The 21808-nt window shown below is 43.5% G+C and overlaps 1 protein-coding gene across 2 annotated transcripts in view; it reads left to right on the top strand.

Annotated features, from left to right (window-relative positions):
* Window positions 1-21808, top strand: part of LOC139571254 (disks large homolog 5-like) — a 103119-nt gene that overhangs the window by 33422 nt on the left and 47889 nt on the right. The window contains exons 2-6 of one of the 2 annotated variants that reach the window (XM_071393937.1): window positions 11080-11148; window positions 13077-13236; window positions 15538-15681; window positions 18361-18427; window positions 18543-18659. In XM_071393937.1, the coding sequence (XP_071250038.1) occupies window positions 11080-11148; window positions 13077-13236; window positions 15538-15681; window positions 18361-18427; window positions 18543-18659 (557 nt within the window). Of the gene's footprint in view, window positions 1-11079; window positions 11149-13061; window positions 13237-15537; window positions 15682-18360; window positions 18428-18542; window positions 18660-21808 lie in introns of both variants that reach the window. The other variant, XM_071393935.1, reaches the window with a different exon arrangement.

Genomic DNA, 21808 nt, shown 5'->3' with positions numbered 1-21808 from the left:
TCATTCCGCTACAGAAGAATTGTAAAGCCCCCTTTTACTGGCTGAAATAGCCGACCAATCAGCTTGTTACCAACCCTTTGTAAACATTTGGAAAGTGGTGTTTGACCAGATACAATGATATTTTAAAACAAACAAATTGACAACAGACTTCCAGCACGCGTATAGGGAAGGACATTCATCATGCACGACACTTACATCAATGGTCAGATGACGCGGATGCTATGCTACATGACTGTTTTGCTAGCACAGACTGGAATATGTTCCAGGATTCATCCAATGGCATTGAGGAGTATACCACCTCAGTCACCGGCTTCATCAATAAGTACAGTCACTGTCATCCCCACAGTGACCGTACGTACATATCCCAACCAGAAGCCATGGATTACAGGCAACACCCGCATTGAGCTAAAAGCTAGAGCTGCTGATTTCGTGGAGCGGGACACTAATCCAAATCCACTACGCCCTCAGACGAACCATCAAATAGGCAAAGCGTCAATACAGGATTAAGATTGAATCCTACTACACCGGCTCTGACGCTCGTTGGATGTGGCAGTGTTTGAAACCTATTACGGACTACAAAGGGTAACCCAGCTGTGAGCTGCCTAGTGACGCAAGCCTACCAGACGAGTTAAATGCCTTTTATGCTCACTTCGAGGCAAGCAACACTGAAGCATGCATGAGCATCAGCTGTTCCGGATGACTGTGTGATCATGCTCTCCGTAGCCGATGTGAGCCAGACCTTTAAACATGTCAACATTCACAAACCCGCAGGGCCAGACCGATTTAACAGGACGTATACTCAAAGCATGTGAGGACCAATTGGCATGTGTCTTCACAGACATTTTCAACCTCTCCCTGTCCGAGTCTGTAATACATGTTTCAAATATACCACCGTAGTCCCTGTGCCTAAGAAAGCGAAGGTAACATGCCTAAATTACCACGTTGGTTGCCATGCAATGCTTTGAAAGGCTGGTCATGGCTCACATCAACACCATCATCCCGGAAACCCTAGATCCACTCCAATTTGCATACTGCCCCAACAGATCCACAGACGACTCAATCTCAATCGCACCCCACACTGCCCTTTCCCACCTGGACAAAAGGAACACTGTGAGAATGCTGTTCATTGACTACAGCTCAGCGTTCAACACCATAGTACTCAGAAAGCTCATCACTGAGCTAAGGACCCTGGGACTAAACACCTCCCTCTGCAACTGGATCCTGGACTTCCTGACGGGCCGCTCCCAGGTGGTAAGGGTAGGCCACAACACATCTGCCACGCTGATCCTCAACACTGGGGCCCCTCAGGGGTGCGTGCTTAGTCCCCTCTTGTACGACACAACAGTGGTAGGCCTGATCATGACAACGATGAGACAGCCTATAGGGAGGAGGTCAGAGACCTGGCAGTGTGGTGCCAGGACAACAATCTCTCCCTCAATGTGAGAAAGCCAAAGGAGCTGATTGTGGAGTACAGGAAAAAGCGGGCCGTCAGACCCCAAATAACATCGACGGGGCTGTAGTGGAGCGGGTTAAGAGGTTCAAGTTCCTTGGTGTCCACATCACCAATGAACTATCATGGTCCAAACACACCGAGACAGTCCTGAAGAGGGCACGACAACACCTTTTCCCCCTCCAGAAGACTGAAAATATTTGGCATTATCTCGACTAACCTGTACCCCCAGCCGCACCATCGAGAGCATCCTGACCGGTTGCATCACTGCCTGGTATGGCAACTGCTTGGCTACAGAGGGTAGTGCATACGGCCCAGTACATCACCGGGGCCAAGCTTCCTGCCATCCAGGACATATACACTAGGCGGTGTCAGAGGAAGGCCCAAAAAATTGTCAAAGACTCCAGTCACCCAAGTCATAGACCGTTCTCTCTGCTACCACTACGGCAAGCAGTACCAGAGCGCCATGTCTAGGACCCAAAGGCTCCTTAACAGCATCTACCCCCAAGCCATAAGACTGCTGAACAATTAATCAAATGGCCACCAGGACTATTTACATTGACACCCCACCCCTTCCATTTGTTTTTACACTGCTGCTACGCGCTGTCTATTATCTATGCATAGTCACTTTACTCATACCTACATGTACAAATTACCTCAACTAACCTGTACCCTCACACATTGACTCGGTACTGGTATCCCCTGTATATAGCCTCGTTATTGTTATTTTATTGTGTTACTTTTTATAATTTTTTACTTTGGTTTATTTTGTAAATATTTGATTAAGGGCTTGTAAGTAAGCATTTCATGGTAAGGTCTACCTAAACTACTAGCACACAGCTTGGACACCCATGCATACCCACAAGATATGCCACTAGAGAGCTCTTCACAATCAAATCAAATTTCAGACATGGATTGCAACACAATGTGCTTCACAGGAAAAAACAAATAAAAACGAAACTTCTAAAATGCACCCTAAGGAAAAGTAAAAATATCTGTTTTAAAAATGTCATCACTTTCGACCCCCTCAGGTTTTTTGGCATCTATTCCAGAGGCTGGGGGCATAGAGGCTTCTTCTCCATGCCTCTTGGTCTTAGGCTTTGGGATAGTTAAAAGGACAGTGCCAGAGGACCTGAGGGACCTACTGGGTACATAACTTAAAAGCATGTCTGACATGTATTGGGGTGCACAATCATGGATTGATTTAAAAACCAATAGAAGAATCTTAAAATGTATTCTAAAAGTAACAGGTAGCCAGTGCAGAGACCGGTGTAATGTGTGCTCTCCGTCTGCTCTTGATCAGTTCCCGTGCAGCATCATTCTGTATGTTTTGCAGTTGACCAATGGCTTTCTTGGTTAGACCAGACAGGAGAGAATTTGTATTTTGTATTTATTATGGATCCCCACTCTTCCTGGGGTCCAGCAAAATTAAGGCAGTTTATACAATTTTAAAACATTACAATATATTCACAGATTTCACAACACACTGTATGCCCTCAGGCACCTACTCCAACACTACCACATACTGTATCTACAGTACAAAATCCATGTGTGTGTGTGTGTGTGTGTGTGTGTGTGTGTGTGTGTGTGTGTGTGTGTGTGTGTGTGTGTGTGTGTGTGTGTGTGTGTGTGTGTGTGTGTGTGTGTATATATATATGTGTGTCTGTGCCTATGTTTGTGTTGCTTCACAGTCCCTGCTGTTCTATAACGTTTTTTTTATCTGTTTTTAAAAAATCTAATTTTACTGCTTGCATCAGTTACTTGATGTGGAATAGAGTTCCTTGTAGTCATGGCTCTCTGTAGTACTTTGCGCCTCCCATAGTCTGTTCTGGACTTGGGGACTGTGAAGAGCTCTCTGTGTACATCCAAGGGCCATCCGTGCTGCCCTGTTCTGAGCCAAGTCCTTTTTTTGTGGCTCCTGACCACACGACTGAACAGTAGTCAAGGTGCGACAAATCTAGGGCTTGTAGGACCGGCCTTGTTGATAGTGTTGTTAAAAAGGTAGAGCAGCGCGTTATTATGGACATACTTCTCCCCATCTTAGCTACTGTTGTATCAAATATATAGTATTGAGTCATCCGCATACATAGACACTCTGGCTTTACTCAAAACCAGTGGCATATCATTAGTAAAGATAGAAAAAAGTAATGGGCCTAGACAGCTGCCCAGGGGAATTCCTGATTCTACCTGGATTATGTTGGAGAGGCTTCCATTAAAAAACACCCTCTGTGTTCTGTTAGACAGGTAACTCTTTATCAACAATATAGCAGGGGGTGTAAAGCCATAACACATGCGTTTTTCCAGCAGCAGACTATGATCGATAATGTCAAAAGTATTTGGGCCAGTAAAGGGGTCTTTACAGTAGTCAAGCCTGCTTGTAATAAAAACATGGATGAATCTCTGTATCAGCCTGGGAGAGAAATGGCCGCACCATGGCAATGATGCTACGAGTAGTAAAAAGTTATTTTGGTCATATTCCTAATGTGTGATTCGAAATTGAGTTCAGAATCTAAACTATCACCTAGGTTTTTTCCTGGTGTTTTATCTTTATTGCCTGTGACTTAAAATGTGCGGCCAGATTCTCTCTCTGTGCTTTGGCTCTAACAATAAGTACCTCGGTCTTATCTTGATTTAAGCTGGAGGAAGTTGTGAGCCATCCAAGTATTTAAATCACTAATACAGTCTAATAATTTATCCGTGGAGCTAAAATCCTCTGGTGACACAGAAATGTACAGTTGTGTATCGCCTGTGTAGCAGTGAAAATCAATGCTGTGCTTTCTGATAACGCTGCCAAGGGGTAACATACATTCAAAAGTTTGGACACACCTACTGATTCCAGGGTTTTTCTTTATTTTTACTATTTTCTACATTGTAGAATAATAGTGAAGACCTCAAAACTATGAAATAATATGAATGGAATCATGTAGTAACCAAAAAAGTGTTAAACAAATCAAAATATGTTTTATATTTGAGATTCTTCAAAGTAGCCACCCTTTGCCTTGATGATAGCTTTGCACACTCTTCTCATTCTCTGGAGCACTACCAGACACGGTCTCTCAGTCTCTAAAACAGTTTGATGTTGTTGGGACTGGAGCACTACCAGACACTGTCTCTCAGTCTCTAAAACAGTTTGATGTTGTTGGGACTGGAGCACTACCAGACACTGTCTCTCAGTCTCTAAAACAGTTTGATGTTGTTGGGACTGGAGCACTACCAGACACGGTCTCTCAGTCTCTAAAACAGTTTGATGTTGTTGGGACTGGAGCACTACCAGACTGTCTCTCAGTCTCTAAAACAGTTTGATGTTGTTGGGACTGGAGCACTACCAGACACGGTCTCTCAGTCTCTAAAACAGTTTGATGTTGTTGGGACTGGAGCACTACCAGACACGGTCTCTCAGTCTCTAAAACAGTTTGATGTTGTTGGCACTGGAGCACTACCAGACACTGTCTCTCAGTCTCTAAAACAGTTTGATGTTGTTGGGACTGGAGCACTACCAGACACGGTCCCTCAGTCTCTAAAACAGTTTGATGTTGTTGGGACTGGAGCACTACCAGACAATGTCTCTCAGTCTCTAAAACAGTTTGATGTTGTTGGGACTGGAGCACTACCAGACACTGTCTCTCAGTCTCTAAAACAGTTTGATGTTGTTGGGACTGGAGCACTACCAGACACTGTCTCTCAGTCTCTAAAACAGTTTGATGTTGTTGGGACTGGAGCACTACCAGACACTGTCTCTCAGTCTCTAAAACAGTTTGATGTTGTTGGGACTGGAGCACTACCAGCCACTGTCTCTCAGTCTCTAAAACAGTTTGATGTTGTTGGGACTGGAGCACTACCAGACACTGTCTCTCAGTCTCTAAAACAGTTTGATGTTGTTGGGACTGGAGCACTACCAGACACGGTCTCTCAGTCTCTAAAACAGTTTGATGTTGTTGGGACTGGAGCACTACCAGACACTGTCTCTCAGTCTCTAAAACAGTTTGATGTTGTTGGGACTGGAGCACTACCAGACACTGTCTCTCAGTCTCTAAAACAGTTTGATGTTGTTGGGACTGGAGAAAGTTGATGTCATTTTCAAAACAGACTATGGGAGGTGCTCAGTACTACATAGGGTCATGGCTACATGGAACTCTATTCCATATCAGGTAACTGATGCAAGTAGCAGAATCAGATAAAAAAAAACGGACAAAAATACACCTTATGGAACTGCGGGGACTGTGAAGACACACACACACACACACACACACACACACACACACACACACACACACACACACACACACACACACACACACACACACACACACACACACACACACACACACACACACACACACACACACACACACACACACAGACAGACAGACAGACAGACAGGCAAAGACACACACTTACACATGATAAGACATGCACTCTACCGTACACATGGATTTGGTATTGTAGGTATGTGGTAGTAGAGTAATGGCCTGAGCGAACACACTTAATGTGTTGTGAAAAGTATTTTGAAATGTAATGTCATGTAATATTGTATATAACTGCCTTAATGTTGCTGGACCCCATGAAGAGTAGCTGCTGCCTTGACAAAATACCAGGGCCAGCCAGTGTAACTGTTAAACTGCTTGCTGTACACTGTACGGTGTGATTGTAGCAGGTTTACTAACACCTTAGTTCTATTAGCTATGTTGACTATGACATTAATATGGTGACAACGATGTAAGCTATGTAGCGGTTAGCGGTTATGGTATAAAGGTTTGGCGTGGAAAGTAAATATTTTTTTGCCTCGTCACAGACAGCTGTTTTGTGGTGGACTGAAGTCCACACGCGAAGGGAGAAGGTGAGAGGAGGAGAGGGTGTAGATCCGAGAAGGAATTATACAACGAGGAAAGTGATGATGCTGTTTGTATGTGGCTGCTATGAAAATAAACTGGGGGTGCAGGTGAAAAACTATTCTTGAATGGAAGCAAACAGAATGAAGTGTGGATAAGCCTACCTGAATTTGTTCAATAGAACATCTCGTTTGCAACTGTTTGGACTAATGATTACACCCTAGATCAGCGAGATGCCGGCAGGATTATGCAAGGCGGTATTGAATGTGTCACTGTTTGTCACCTTGATTACTCCAATTTGTCTCTCTACCTGTGCACCTAGGTTATAAACTTACATTTGTAGACTAGTAGCAACCTCATGATGGGTATAGGGAAAATTCAAGTATCATATAGTAGCCTAAACCTATCGATGTTACATTGAACTGGGTGAATGGAATATGAATGAGTTGTCCAAAATGCTGTAATAGAAATAAGGCCATGCTCATAAATGTTTTAAATAAATCGTCCTCCCTAATCTTAAACAGCACAGACTGCCACTGATCTGAACATTCTATCGCCCGGTTCAGGGAAGAGCACAGCTGCTCTGCTGTGGCAAAGTAATCAACACAAATGAGTTACAAACGAGGTAGGACAGGCGCACACGCACACTCACACACACACAAACTCACACACTCACACTAGCTATCCCAGCTACTGCAGCAGTAAAGTTCCAGATAATGTCACATGGTTTCCAAGAAGCCAGAAAGTGAGTGAGGCGTGGACCTTGCCCATTGTGACACTCTCAGGCTGCGTCTGAAATGGCACCCTATTCCCTATGTAGTGCATTCTTTTGAACAGGGCCTCATGGGCCCTCATGGGCTTTAGCCAAAAGCAGTGTGCACTATAGGGAGTATGGTGCCATTTGGGACGTAGCCTCAGTCTCTGCCCAAACAGACTGATGGGAAACTCAAGCTGTAGAGAACAAAGCGGACTTGATCCATGGGGATGGATGTCTCTGTTCTGTTCTGGTCCTCAGGCACATCCCTCTTTTCTTTCACTCTTCTGCTGGCTGGGGGAAAAGGAAGGGGGTGAGACTCCGTACTGTAAGCCTGGGATCTCTCTCTGTCTCCCTCTGGACTCTCTTTTCGTCTCTCTCTCTCTCTCTCTCTCTCTCTCTCTCTCTCTCTCTCTCTCTCTCTCTCTCTCTCTCTCTCTCTCTCTCTCTCTCTCTCTCTCTCTCTCTCTCTCTCTCTCTCTCTCTCTCTCTCTCTCTCTCTCTCTCTCTCTCTCTCTGCTTAGTTTTAATCAAACCACAGTCTCCTATAGCTAGTGGGAACGTTGCCATAGAGGGATTGATATAGTGCTCTTGCTGGGATGTGGGTAAATAGAACCGTTTGTCACCCTGGCTGGCTCTTTTTGACTTGAGTAGTAGGTAGGCCTTACATCATGGCCAGAAGTTCCTAAAAAAAACTGTTCTATCAGCTGTTCTCTTCCATCCTGGAGCCAAGTAGAAGTTAATGAATGTGCTAAGGCTTTGTGTTGTGCTGGGTGACAGGCCAGGGGGTTATGGATGTTTGTGGCTTTAAAGGGGAAATCTGCAATTGGTATATCATTTTTTTAACTTAAATGAATGATATGAAGTTTTATTATTATTATTATTATTATTATTATTATTCAACAAAAAAATGTAGGGGGTAGATCAGCTTTAATATCGCAGATTGTGGCTTCTATAAATGTAATTGTCTGCATCAAGTATTCAGACCCCTTGACCTTTTCCACATTTTGTTACGTTACAGCCTTATTCTAAAATTGAATAAATCGTTTTTTCCCTTATCAATCTACACACAATACCCCATAACGACAAAGCTAAAACAAGTTTGTAGAAATGCTTGCAAATGTATAAATATTTAAAAACTGAAATGTCACATTTGCATAAGTATTCAAACCCTTTACTCAGTACTTTGTTGATGCACCTTTGGCAGCGATTACAGCATAGAGTCTGTGTAGAGGCTGTGTGCTTAGTGTCATTGTCCTGTTGGAAGGTGAACCTTCGCCCCAGTCTGAGGGCCTAACCTGCTCCAGAGCGCTTTTCATCAAGAATCTCTCTGTACTTTGTTCCATTCATCTTTCCCTTGATCCTGACTAGTCTCCCAGTCCCTCCTGCTGAAAAACATCCCCACAACATGATGCTGCCACCACCATGCTTCACTGTTGGGATGATGCCAGGTTGCCTCCAGACGTGACACTTGGTATTCAGGCCAAAGAGTTCAATCTTGGTTTCATCAGACCAGAGAATCTTGTTTCTCATGGTCTGAGAGTCTTTAGGTGCCTTTTGGCAAACTCCAAGCGGGCTGCCATGTGTCTTTTACCAAGGACGGGCTTCCGTCTGGCCACTCTACCATGAAGGCCTGATTTGGTGGAGTGCTGCAGAGATGGTTGTCCTTCTGGAAGGTTCTCCCATCTTCAGAGAGGAACTCTGGTGCTCTGTCAGAGTGACCATCGGGTTCTTGGTCACCTCCGTAACCAAGGCCCTTCTCCCCCGATTGCTCAGTTTGCCCGGGCGGCCAGCTCTAGGAAGAGACTTGGTGGTTCCAAACTTCTTCCGTTTAAGAATGATGGAGACCACTGTGGTCTTGCTGCAGACATTTTTTTGGTACACTTCCCCAGATCTGTGCCTCGACACAATCCTGTCTCGACCTCATGGCTTGGTTTTTGCTCTGACATGCACTGTCAACTGTGGGACCTTATATAGATAGACAAGTATGTGCCTTTCCAAGTCATGTCAAATTAATAGAATTTACCACAGGTGGACTCCAATCAAGTTGTAGAAACATCTCATGGATGATCAATGGAAACAGGATGCACCTGAGCTCAATTTCGAGTCTCATAGTAAAGGGTCTGAATACTTATGTAAATAAAGTATTTCTGTTTTTTACAATGGGGTATTTTGTGTAGATTGCTGAGTAACATTTTTTATTTAATCAATTTTAGAATAAGGCTGTAATGTAACAAAATGTGGGAAAAGTCAAGGGGTCTGAACACTTTCCGACTCCTTGACTTTTTTTGTAAATATATTTATTTTTTAAAGGGGCAATATGTAACTTTTTGGTGACCAAATTCACATAGAAATGGGAGTTAAGGATCTGTCATTTTCATTGAAAGCAAGTTTAAGAAGTGGTATAGCAATTTCATGTGCGCTATCTCTGCTTCCCGTTCTTAAGGTTCGTTTTTGGTCTTTTACTTTTGGTTTTGTACACTAGCTTCAAACAGCTGAAAATACAATATTTTGCTTATGGAAAATATATTTCACAGCAATTTAGATAGTATAGTGTAGAGAATCATTGTACCATCTTATTTTGTCACATAAACTGAAATTAGGCAAACTATTTGAGTTTCAGAAACCAGGAAATAGCGGAGCGGTTTCTGCATTCCTTCTTTATAATTGGAGTAAACTAAATGGACAGCAATACTTCTACTTCCAGCCTATACATACTATTTACATTCTACGGACACAGTATATTTTACATTGTTTATCTTGTTTTTGTTATTTTTAGTCTAACCCTTCAGATACTCTCAACCCCTCCCATCCATCTCTGAACACCATCCATGCCATATATTTTTCAACCGTGCTGTGATGTTTCACAAAACCTTTGAACCTTTCTATTCTCATAGCTTCTACAGATTTTGCTAAGAGTATTATTCTATTATTGATCGATTGACTTTGACTTTTCAAATCACCCAGCAGTGCTATTTGCAGAGTTAACTCCAGATAAATGTTGCAATTCTTCAGCTACTCCTGAACCTGTGACCAAAAACAAGCAGTACCAAAACAAGTGATCTAATGATTCTGTCTCTTCAATTTTTATTAGTCATATACACATGATGTATGTGGAGTACATAATGCAACGAAATGCTTTCTTGCAAGTTCACCTCAAGACAATGCAACAACAATAGATAAGTAATTAACTGAATATAATATCATGCATTTAAGTGCAAAAATGTATGCACCAAGAATATAACTTATTAATGCCTCATTAGCTTAGTTAAACTGTCGTACCCCATCAGAACCCAAAATATAAGCATGCTCCATTGTTTGGAAACAATGTCATTGTAAACAAACACTGTATAACCTCCAACCTCCAAGTCCGTGGTCCCACCTTGCATCCTTAGCTCTATTCATTTGAGAGTGGTTACATTTCTCCTATCCCTCAGCTGTTTACCCAAACAGTGGTGGGGTGTCCACTTTGTTGTTGTTTGAACTGCAGATTGTCCCTTCAACAGACTTGTGCGTCGTCTTGATGTCGATGGCGTATGCTCCAGAAGGAGTAAAGGGCCTAACTAAGGAAGTTGGCTGTAAGCATGAGCGCCTGATGCTGTGAGCAATGTTGGGAAGATTAGTTAGTGTAGTTAGTCACTGAGTAATACACAGCATTGAGGCACAATACTAGTAGGATATGGTACTATAGATAATAATAATAATATATTTCATTTGTAAAGCACTTTTATCCCACCCAAGGTGCTGATGTAATCAGAGCATGATTAATGAATGTCACTATAAATGTGTGGTGTCAACAGAGTTGGGATTTCACAGACAGCAAAAATACACATTTCCGATTTTTTTAATGTTGAATATCAAACATTTTATTGAATAACAAACACAAAACAGGCAGGCCGGTACAACACACTTCTTACGTACATCAGATTAGTTACAGTTACATGTTTGAATTAGTCAACTTCCAAGACACATTTTTGCTTTGATGAACAGTAAGGATGTATTGTATAAATGGACTGACTTTAATGTCTTTGTGTCCTGTTTGTCAGGGTCCACCTACAGTGTTTTGTCCACCATGCCGTCTGACTCTGAAAGCAGCACTTCCCTCAGTAGCGCAGGTGAGCCTGGATGTGTTTCTATCGTTTGGCAGTAGTAGGGTTGCAAAATTCCCAGGTTTGCCAGAAACTCAAGTTGGAATATTCCTGGAATCAAGCGGAAATAAACAGGAAATCCGGAATCCTCCAACTAGGATTTCTGGAAAAATCCTGTAGTAGTATGAATGTTTGAAGATGAATGTTTCGTTCTTACGGTTTAGGAAACTAGGTGAATGTGGTCCAGAGAACTGGCTAACCAACCAGACTGCATGCTATTTCTGACTTTCAGTCAGCACAAACAAGTGATTACACAGATGTGAAAGGATTTACAAAAGCAACCCACCAACCCCCTAGAATGGTTTTCATTGAGCCATTCTCTCTCTGAGGGAGAGAGATAGAGGCTGTGTACCAAATGGCACCCTATTCCCTACATGGTGCACTACATTTTACCAGAGCCCTATGGGGCCTGGTCACAAGTAGTGCACTATATAGGGAATGAGATGTCATTTGGGTGGAGGCCAGAGGGATTGCCCTGCAGGGCAGAGCTACTGAAAGAGGAGAGGGGCGCAGGACTCTGTTGTGGTGCTTGTTGTTGTCTTCAGTCAGAGGTCCAGAAAGAAAACATATAGAGGTGTTTTGTTTGTCAACACTGCAGCATAGGCCCTTTGATTTAATGAATTGAGGCATGGCTGGAGTGTTGGACTGATTACACTCACAAGTCAACGGTTAAAGGGGCCATCTGGGATTGTTACATCCAAATGAATGGTATATAGCCATTGGTTCTTAAAGACTTCAGCTCCTAACTGCCTCGAGCTTAGTTAAAAACAGTGGCGGGGTGTCCGCTTTGTTATTGTTTAAATCCCAGGTTGCCCCTTTAAACGTAGTCATGAAGACGTCATGTGCCACATTTTGCCAAATGGTTTGTTGATTATTGTTGTCACATTATTCATAATAACGGTGTGCTACTTTACTTTGGATTGTTTGGCTTATGTATTTCATCAAGTATGACACAAGCATTCTCAATCTCCATTGTTGCCTCGAGTCCTCCAAATCGACATCTATGCGCTTGTGGAGATCTGAGGATTTGACAGGTGCAGCCTAATAAACAATATAGTTATAGCTTCGTCTTGCCATTTGATGGGCTAGGTGGAGGTAGCTTTCACCACACTGCTTATACAAATCAAATCCTCTCAGATCTCCACAAGTGCATAGGGCAGGTGTCAGGTTTTGGCCAAGACTGTTCGGGTTTTGGTCACTAGATGTCCCCATTGCACCTTTTTTGTACCTTTTGTTTTTCTTGCTCTTATTATTGTTTGCACCTGTAGGTCATTCCCTTGTTAGTATTTAAACCCTGTGTGTTCCTCAGTTCCTTGCTCAGTGTTTGTAAGTTAGCACCCAGCCCCAGCCCCAGCCCAAGCCTTGTTTCATTCAGATATTTCTCTTGTTGGATTTTCCAGAGGTTCTCTGGTTTAGTTCTTGTGTATTATTTGAGTAGTCTTTTGAGGTTTGTTTTTCCCTGCTGTTTTTTACCACTTTGTGGAGTTTCTTTTGTATTTTGGAGGATTTCCATTTTGTGCCTTTTGGCTTTATTTTTGGACATTGTGGATTTAGTTTCTTTGCCTGAAGATTTTGTTCTTTAATTAAACCACCATCTCTAGTACTGCTGTGTCTGCCTCATCTTCTGGGTTCTGACGATTATTAGTGACTGTTTCTCGCACCGGGTCCTGACAGCAGGGAGTAGGGTTTAGGGGTCGATTTGGGATTGGGCCTATGTCGGGTAAGGGCCCTTGCCACATGTGGTATGCGGAAAGAGCGATCTCTGTCTCCAGGCTTCTGAGGCCCAATCCCAAATTCACCTGCGTAAACGCCCTATGCACTTCACATCATCTATGTCGGTGTAAGGGCCCTAGCCATCAGTGACAGTCTGACTGTGACAGGTACCACGGGTCAAGCCTCGTCCCCTCCTCCGGCCCATATGGAGAACCGCCACGGTCAGATGAGTGAGAAGATGGAGGCGGTTCTGTTCCAGCTGAGACAGGTGACCCGCGAGAGGGACGAGCTGCGTAAACGCCTGGCCCTGTCCTCGCCCGGCACCACCTTCGATGACTGCAGGTACAGTAGAACTCTTGGTATACTGCAGTTACACTACTCTACACCGGGGATTCCCAAACTGTGGGGTGCCCCCCTAGGGGGGTGGGCTCTACAATTTTGTTGGATGCATTTTCTGTTTGTTTTGGTTGTGTTTCAGATTATTTTGTGCCCAATAGAAATGAATGGTAAATAATGTATTGTGTCATTTTGGAGTCACTTGTATTGTAAATAAGAATAGAATATGTTTCTAAACACATTAATCTGGATGCTACCATGATTACAGATAGTCCTGAATGAATCGTGAATAATGATGGGTGAGATAGTTAGATGCACAAATACCATACCCCCAAGACATGCTAACCTCTCACCATTATAATAACAGGGGAGGTTAGCATTTTTTGGGGGGGTATGATATTTGTGTGTCGATAACTGATGCAAAATGTTCTTTCCGCCAACAAGAGAGGTGTGAACAGTTTGTGTCATGAACAGTGCTTTTGCACGGGATGTTCCCCAATGCTGGAAGGGTGAAGGCCTTAGTGAAGAAGTTAGGGAACCCTTTCCCTACAACCCTCACTATAGACAGAGCATGGCCTTCACCTGGGACCACCTTCGATGGGGGTGGATTATTCCAATATAATAAGAGACAGAAGCACTATAGCTACTGTAGGTACAGGACTCACTACAGAGCCAGGCGATGTACTTGCCTGACATCACTTAGAACCGTTCTAGACAGACACTCAGCCAACAGATAACACGCTCACCAGGGATGACCACCCTCAGCCAACAGATAACACGCTCACCAGGGATGACCACCCTCAGCCAACAGATAACATGCTCACCAGGGATGACCACCCTCAGCCAACAGATAACACGCTCACCAGGGATGACCACCCTCAGCCAACAGATAACATGCTCACCAGGGATGACCACTCTCAGCCAACAGATAACATGCTCACCAGGGATGACCACCCTCAGCCAACAGATAACACGCTCACCAGGGATGACCACCCTCAGCCAACAGATAACATGCTCACCAGGGATGACCACCCTCAGCCAACAGATAACATGCTCACCAGGGATGACCACTCTCAGCCAACAGATAACATGCTCACCAGGGATGACCACCCTCAGCCAACAGATAACACGCTCACCAGGGATGACCACCCTCAGCCAACAGATAACATGCTCACCAGGGATGACCACTCTCAGCCAACAGATAACACGCTCACCAGGGATGACCACCCTCAGCCAACAGATAACATGCTCACCAGGGATGACCACCCTCAGCCAACAGATAACATGCTCACCAGGGATGACCACCCTCAGCCAACAGATAACATGCTCACCAGGGATGACCACCCTCAGCCAACAGATAACATGCTCACCAGGGATGACCACCCTCAGCCAACAGATAACATGCTCACCAGGGATGACCACCCTCAGCCAACAGATAACATGCTCACCAGGGATGACCACCCTCAGCCAACAGATAACATGCTCACCAGGGATGACCACTCTCAGCCAACAGATAACATGCTCACCAGGGATGACCACCCTCAGCCAACAGATAACATACTCACCAGGGATGACCACTCTCAGCCAACAGATAACATGCTCACCAGGGATGACCACCCTCAGCCAACAGATAACATGCTCACCAGGGATGACCACTCTCAGCCAACAGATAACATGCTCACCAGGGATGACCACCCTCAGCCAACAGATAACACGCTCACCAGGGATGACCACCCTCAGCCAACAGATAACACGCTCACCAGGGATGACCACCCTCAGCCAACAGATAACATGCTCACCAGGGATGACCACCCTCAGCCAACAGATAACATGCTCACCAGGGATGACCACCCTCAGCAAACAGATAACATGCTCACCAGGGATGACCACCCTCAGCCAACAGATAACATGCTCACCAGGGATGACCACCCTCAGCCAACAGATAACATGCTCACCAGGGATGACCACCCTCAGCCAACAGATAACATGCTCACCAGGGATGACCACCTCTTTATTCCTCCAAAGTCACTCTACCGCCAGAAGCAGAGAAGTAAAAGCAAAAAAAGGCTACGCTAAATGGGATCCACATTTTGTGAGCTCAGTAACTCTGTTAAAACATTAAACAAGAGTATGTATTTTGAATGAAGCTACTCGTCCCTACCTCTCTCATAACCAAACGCTCACACCATAGTGTTCTGCACTTTAATCTGCTCCTGGGGGGCTTGGTTCTGATACGTCACTCTTTTCTGTCATCTCTCGTGTGTGTGTGTGTGTGTGTGTGTGTGTGTGTGTGTGTGTGAGAACCAGGCCCAACTCCAAGTCAGGCCAGGACTACGAGCATCTGAAGCTGCAGTGTATGAAGGCCATGGTGGACCTGCAGTCCTTACAGAACCAACACAGCACAACACTGAAGAGATGTGAGGAGGCCGTGAAGAAAGCTGACTTCTACCAGTGAGTGATGTACACGCACGCACACACACACACACACACACACACACACACACACACACACACACACACACACACACACACACACCCTTCTGTAATCTACCAGTGAGTGGTGCACACACACACACACACACACACACACACACACACACACACACACACACCCTTCTGTAATCTACCAGTGAGTGGTGCACACACACACACACACACACACACACACACACACACACACACACTTTTCTAATCTACCAGTGAGTGGTAGAGTGCAGACCTGGGTTCAAATACTATTTAGAACTATTTCAAATGCCTTGTGCATTCAATTTATCTTGCCTGGAGTGCCAGGTGGTTGGGGTTAGCTCGCAACAGACGAGCTCATTCAAGCCCACCCAAAGTTTTTGACAGTATTTCAGATAGTATTTGAACCCCGGTCTGTAGTGAAGTGCATGGGAGTGGTTGGGGTCCATAAATATTTTAGCCTTCTCCCAGCTCATTTATGTTGCGTGCTCTGAATCTCTCTGTTCTAACAATCAGGCGATGGAATGGATGGATGGGCTTTTAACCTGTGTTTGTCCCTCTTATGAGATCTGTGCGTCAGATTGCACAGATTTTTTTTCCCCGAGGGGTAAGAGGTCAACCAATCTCGTGTCCCATTCCAAATGGTCCTGCTCAGTTAAACCATCATCCCAATCCTTTGACACCAGGGATTTTAGAAATTAAAGTGAGCAGAGCCACTGCTTTTCTGTCAGAAAGATCAGATCATGACTGTTCTAGGCTGCGTTGTAAATGGCAACTTATTCCCTATTTAGTGTACTACGTTTGACAAGGACCCGTAGGTTGCACTGTGCAGGGAATAGGGTGCCATTTGGGATGCACAGCGTGTCTCTTTTACACTCTCCATTATGATGTGTTGAATCCTGTCTAGTGCAGAATTAGATCCCTTTGTCTGGTGTTTTAATGTTTAACATTGTTTTATGTACTTGATTATTTTCCATTTCATACAGTGTTGGCAGGCTTTTTTAAGCTAAGTGTTCAAGCCACCCGCACTAACTGGAGGTTGAACTGCTAGAATTGAGGATTCTGCACTTGCCTCTTCCATTGACAGTCATGAATATTGGAATGGGTGCTGTCCTCATTGAACGTCAATTTGCCTGACAGTTGTGCTACCCATTCATCATGATCCATTCCAACTCATGGCACAGCAGGCTTAATAGTAATATAAAATTATACTATACAGTCAAAAAAAATACGTTTTTAAAACCACAGGCTTCTAATGAGTTCAATCACTACATTTTCTCTCTCTTTTGTTATCCTCATAACATATTAACATATTAAGTTGGATTCCTTCTTACATTATTTTGGTAAAATTAAATAATTGAAACGACTTGCATTATTTTATTTTGTAAGATATTTTGACACTTTATTGAGACAGTTCTGAAATGACAGAGGAGGTAGAGATAGGTGGGAGAAACAGATTGAAGGGTTGGTGCAGGGAACCCCGGTCTTCGTGGGAAGAGGGGTGACGTGTATCTAAGCCTGGTGACTTACCCCTAGACCACAGACTCTGCACCACTTGCATTCATTTTGATTATGTTGGTTGTTTTTTTGTTGTCAATTACAATTCACCCCAGAATAATTTCTTACAGTGTGGTTGAGTGGGTAAAATTCCAATGAAATGTACCATCTTACTACCCCTAATCTGTCTAAATAAAGCATTGAGAAAATAAATATTCTCCATAGGCCCTTATCATCAATTAATATTTAGGATATAAACCATTTGCATTTCTAAACCATTGAAAGGGAAAGGGGATACCTAGTCACCCCAACCCTGTATGAGAAACACAGTTGTATTATTTTGATGCTGCCTTTTACATGCACTTAAACCTCCAAAAGTGGTTTCACAACACTCTTAAAAACACCCATTTTCAGATTGAAGAACCACTTTGGGTGTTTCAGAGTACTTCATTTACGTTTTAAAACACATTCTTTGTATTAAAACACTTACATTGGGTTTACATTTCAACACCAGATCTCAGCTTAGTAACTATTTCTCAGTTTCATTACACAATCATGGTGTTTTGAGACTTTCTATTTTTACAGTGTACAAAACACTGACCTTGTTGATAGCTACTTTATTGAGGAAAAGAAAGGCGTGAGGAGAGGGGGCCGGATGTTCTCTCTGTCTGTCCATTTGTGTGATTTAATGATGTCTGCCATACTGTCTCAATAGTGTGGGGACAACCAACCTGACAGCTGGGGCAGAATGTAAAACAGACAGATGAAGGATTAGCCCCAATGTTTAATCCTCTGTCTCTGCCTCTAGGTCCAGACCATGTTTGTCTTCATCTGTGGCTGCAGCAGGGAAAAAAGTATTTATTTATTTACTAGCAAGTCTGCTTCTGGAGTGGACTTGCCCATTTGGGATAAAAAGCAACTGTCCACAAAGCACTGGTAGATTGTTCCTTTAAAGCTTGAGAAAATGTCTCTTCACCAAACTGCTCACAAGTTTGAAGTTTCACAATTTTGAACACTGGATTGTTAAGCACACCAATGTAGTTTGCTCTGTGTGAATGCTCCTACCTGCTCATTGTAGCACATGAAATACAACACCTATTAAAAACAGAACACATGCCACTACCAGGGTCGATGCACGTTCAAGTTGGTGTATGTTTTTTCTGTGTGCAGCACGCTCCACAGCCGTCTGGCCAGCGAGCAGTCTCCGCTGAAGGAGGAGCTGGATGCTGTGAGGCAGGTAAGTTATCTGTTTTCCAAGTATACCTGTACTTTGTTGCAAAACACATTTCCCTATTGGGATACTACCATACTCTATTCGATTCAATCCAATACTATTTCATTCTATTCTGCAGGACAACATCCAGCTGGTCAGAGAACACAACCATGTGAAACAGAGCTGTGAGGAGATGAGGAGACTACATGATGAGGACCAGAGAGAGCTGGGAGACATGAGGCTGCTTCACCAACAGGTATTGGAGTAGAATACACACTCACCCTGACATGCTCAAGGTTTTTGGGTCAGGGTCCTCTCTTTGGGTCCAGGGTCCTCTCTTTGGGTCCAGGGTCCTCTCTTTGGGTCAGGGTCCTCTCTTTGGGTCCAGGGTCCTCTCTTTGGGTCCAGGGTCCTCTCTTTGGGTCAGGGTCCTCTCTTTGGGTCCAGGGTCCTCTCTTTGGGTCCAGGGTCCTCTCTTTGGGTCCAGGGTCCTCTCTTTGGGTCCAGGGTCCTCTCTCTGGGTCCAGGGTCCTCTCTTTGGGTCCAGGGTCCTCTCTTTGGGTCCAGGGTCCTCTCTTTGGGTCAGGGTCCTCTCTTTGGGTCAGGGTCCTCTCTTTGGGTCAGAGTCCTCTCTTTGGGTCAGAGTCCTCTCTTTGGGTCCAGGGGGTGGCAGCTAACATAGAAGTTATAGAAGCAGGCCAGTGACCAGAGTGTTGCCAGTTCGAATCCCTGGTTTGACGGGAACTTTGGCGAAACCTTTGCCGTCTATTCTTGCTCTGACTGACGTTTCTTTTGACCTTTCTTGAAATACCTTTTTGGATTCTGACATGTGAGACAGATTCTACATGTTCTGCCCATTTAGGACCATTAGCACGGTCAGATGAGCTCACTCCACTATGTCGTCATAGCGATGAGAAATGCCTTCAAATTAGACACATGACCAAATTATTATAAATGAATAATTTCTTATAATTTTTTATTAAATCAACCATTTAGTTTCTCTCATTGCTGCTCTGGTTGCACCTCAAGTAATGACCTATTCCCTTTATAGTTAACTCTTTTGACCAGTGTACATAGGGGCCTGAAGGGAATAAGGTGTCATTTGGGACGCACACTCTGTAGGATCTATTTTAGCTCTCATTATAGTTTGAACCCTTGGTTCAGATCGTTAAATGTTTGTCAGTCATATCTAACGTGTTCATGGGGAATGCTTTCAATGCCAGTCTGATCAGTAGGTGCCTAATTGGCCAGGTCCCAAATGACACCCTATTCCCTATATAGTGCTCTACTTTTGACCAGGCCCTGGTCCAAAGTAGTGCACTATAAAGGGAATAGGGTGCCATTTGGGGCATAGACATTGTCTACCCAAAGCTGGGATTGCTGATGAGCTCATGTCATTACTAAGTAAACTAGCATCAAACAGCATAGAAATTCACAATCAAATGAGCCTGATGTCAATTCAAATTAGGCTGCCGTTGTGAATTACGTCTGTTAAGGATTTTATGAGCGAGCCAATGCCATGCGGTAGACGTGCAGAAAATGCCTCGTGGAGGTTTTGCCTGATACCCATGTTGAATATACATAATGCAATAATCATACAAATATGTGCCAATTTTATCCAAAGCGCTTTATAGTCCAGTCAGTGCATCCGATTTTTGTAGCCTACTGTATGTGACTGTTCATCCTGTGGGATGTTCGTTATTATGACACATTACTTACATTACGTCTATTCATATTATTATCCTTTTCTTTAGTTGAGTCGTTTTAAAGCCATCGCAGTAGAAGTGTAGTGGAGCCGGAGAGGCACATTATAAATGTTCTGCATGGTTTCTCTTCTCTCTGACTGAAAGAGTCTCTGCTTGGTGTCTTCATTTAGCCCCAAGACCCTCAACTCTGCTAAATTACTTTTTTTCTTGGCAGTAATTTGACAAATTGTTCCAATGTTGGGTTATTTATTTAACTAGAAAAATGTTGCACCTTTTCCTTTGATCTCTGAGCTCTCAGAGTGAAACAGTTTCGGTGTAACCTTTGTAAATATAGCTATGGAATGCGTCCAAATGGCTCCCTATACAGTGCACTACTTTTGAACATGGCCTATAGTGCACTTTATAGGGAATAGGGTGCCATTTGGGATGCTGCATTACTGACTAAAGCACGTCTTGTTTTCTGGTGCTTAATCTATTTTTACACTATGGAGGAGAGGAGGGCACTTCAGTCTGCTCTGCTTTATTCAGACAGAGTGGTTGTCGACTCAGTCATGTTGAGTCATTATCTGTAGCACTGCCATGTCATCAATGAGACGGCTGTAGAGAGAGTGCTATAGTGTTGTTGTGCTGCAAATAAACTGTACTGTACTGTAATGTATAGTGGAGATAGAGACCACTGTATTCTACTGTTGTATTTCCCAGTGTTCACAGAGGTTAAGTATAATGTAGATGTACTGTAGATGTACTGTACTGCAGATGTACTGTAGATGTACTGTAGATGTACTGTAGATACACTGTACTGTAGATGTACTGTACTGTAGATGTACTGTAGATGTACTGTAGATGTACTGTACTGTAGATGTACTGTACTGTAGATGTACTGTAGATACACTGTACTGTAGATGTACTGTACTGCAGATATACTGCAGATGTACTGTAGATGTACTGTAGATGTACTGTAGATACACTGTACTGTAGATGTACTGTACTGCAGATGTACTGTAGATACACTGTACTGTAGATACACTGTACTGTAGATGTACTGTAGATACACTGTACTGTAGATGTACTGCAGATGTACTGTAGATACACTGTACTGTAAATGTACTGCAGATGTACTGTAGATACACTGTACTGTAGATGCACTGTACTGTAGATGTACTGCAGATGTACTGCAGATGTACTGCAGATGTACTGTAGATGTACTGTAGATGTACTGTAGATACACTGTACTGTAGATGTACTGTATATACACTGTACTGTAGATGTACTGTAGATACACTGTACTGTAGATACACTGTAGATGTACTGTATTGTAGATGTACTGTAGATACACTGTACTGTAGATGTACTGTAGATACACTGTACTGTAGATGTACTGTAGATACACTGTACTGTAGATGTACTGTAGATACACTGTACTGTAGATGTACTGTAGATACACTGTACTGTAGATGTACTGTAGATACACTGTACTGTAGATGTACTGTAGATACACTGTACTGTAGATGTACTGTAGATACACTGTACTGTAGATGCACTGTACTGTAGATGTACTGTAGATGTACTGTAGATGCACTGTACTGTAGATGCACTGTACTGTAGATGTACTGCAGATACACTGTACTGTAAATGTACTGTAGATGTACTGCAGATGTACTGTAGATGTACTGTACTGTAAATGTACTGCAGATACACT

The sequence above is a fragment of the Salvelinus alpinus genome, chromosome 3, assembly GCF_045679555.1.
Source record: "Salvelinus alpinus chromosome 3, SLU_Salpinus.1, whole genome shotgun sequence".
NCBI classification, from domain to species: domain Eukaryota; kingdom Metazoa; phylum Chordata; class Actinopteri; order Salmoniformes; family Salmonidae; genus Salvelinus; species Salvelinus alpinus.
The sequence above is the reverse complement of the archived record's forward strand: the minus strand, read 5'-3'. Positions and strand labels throughout refer to the sequence as shown.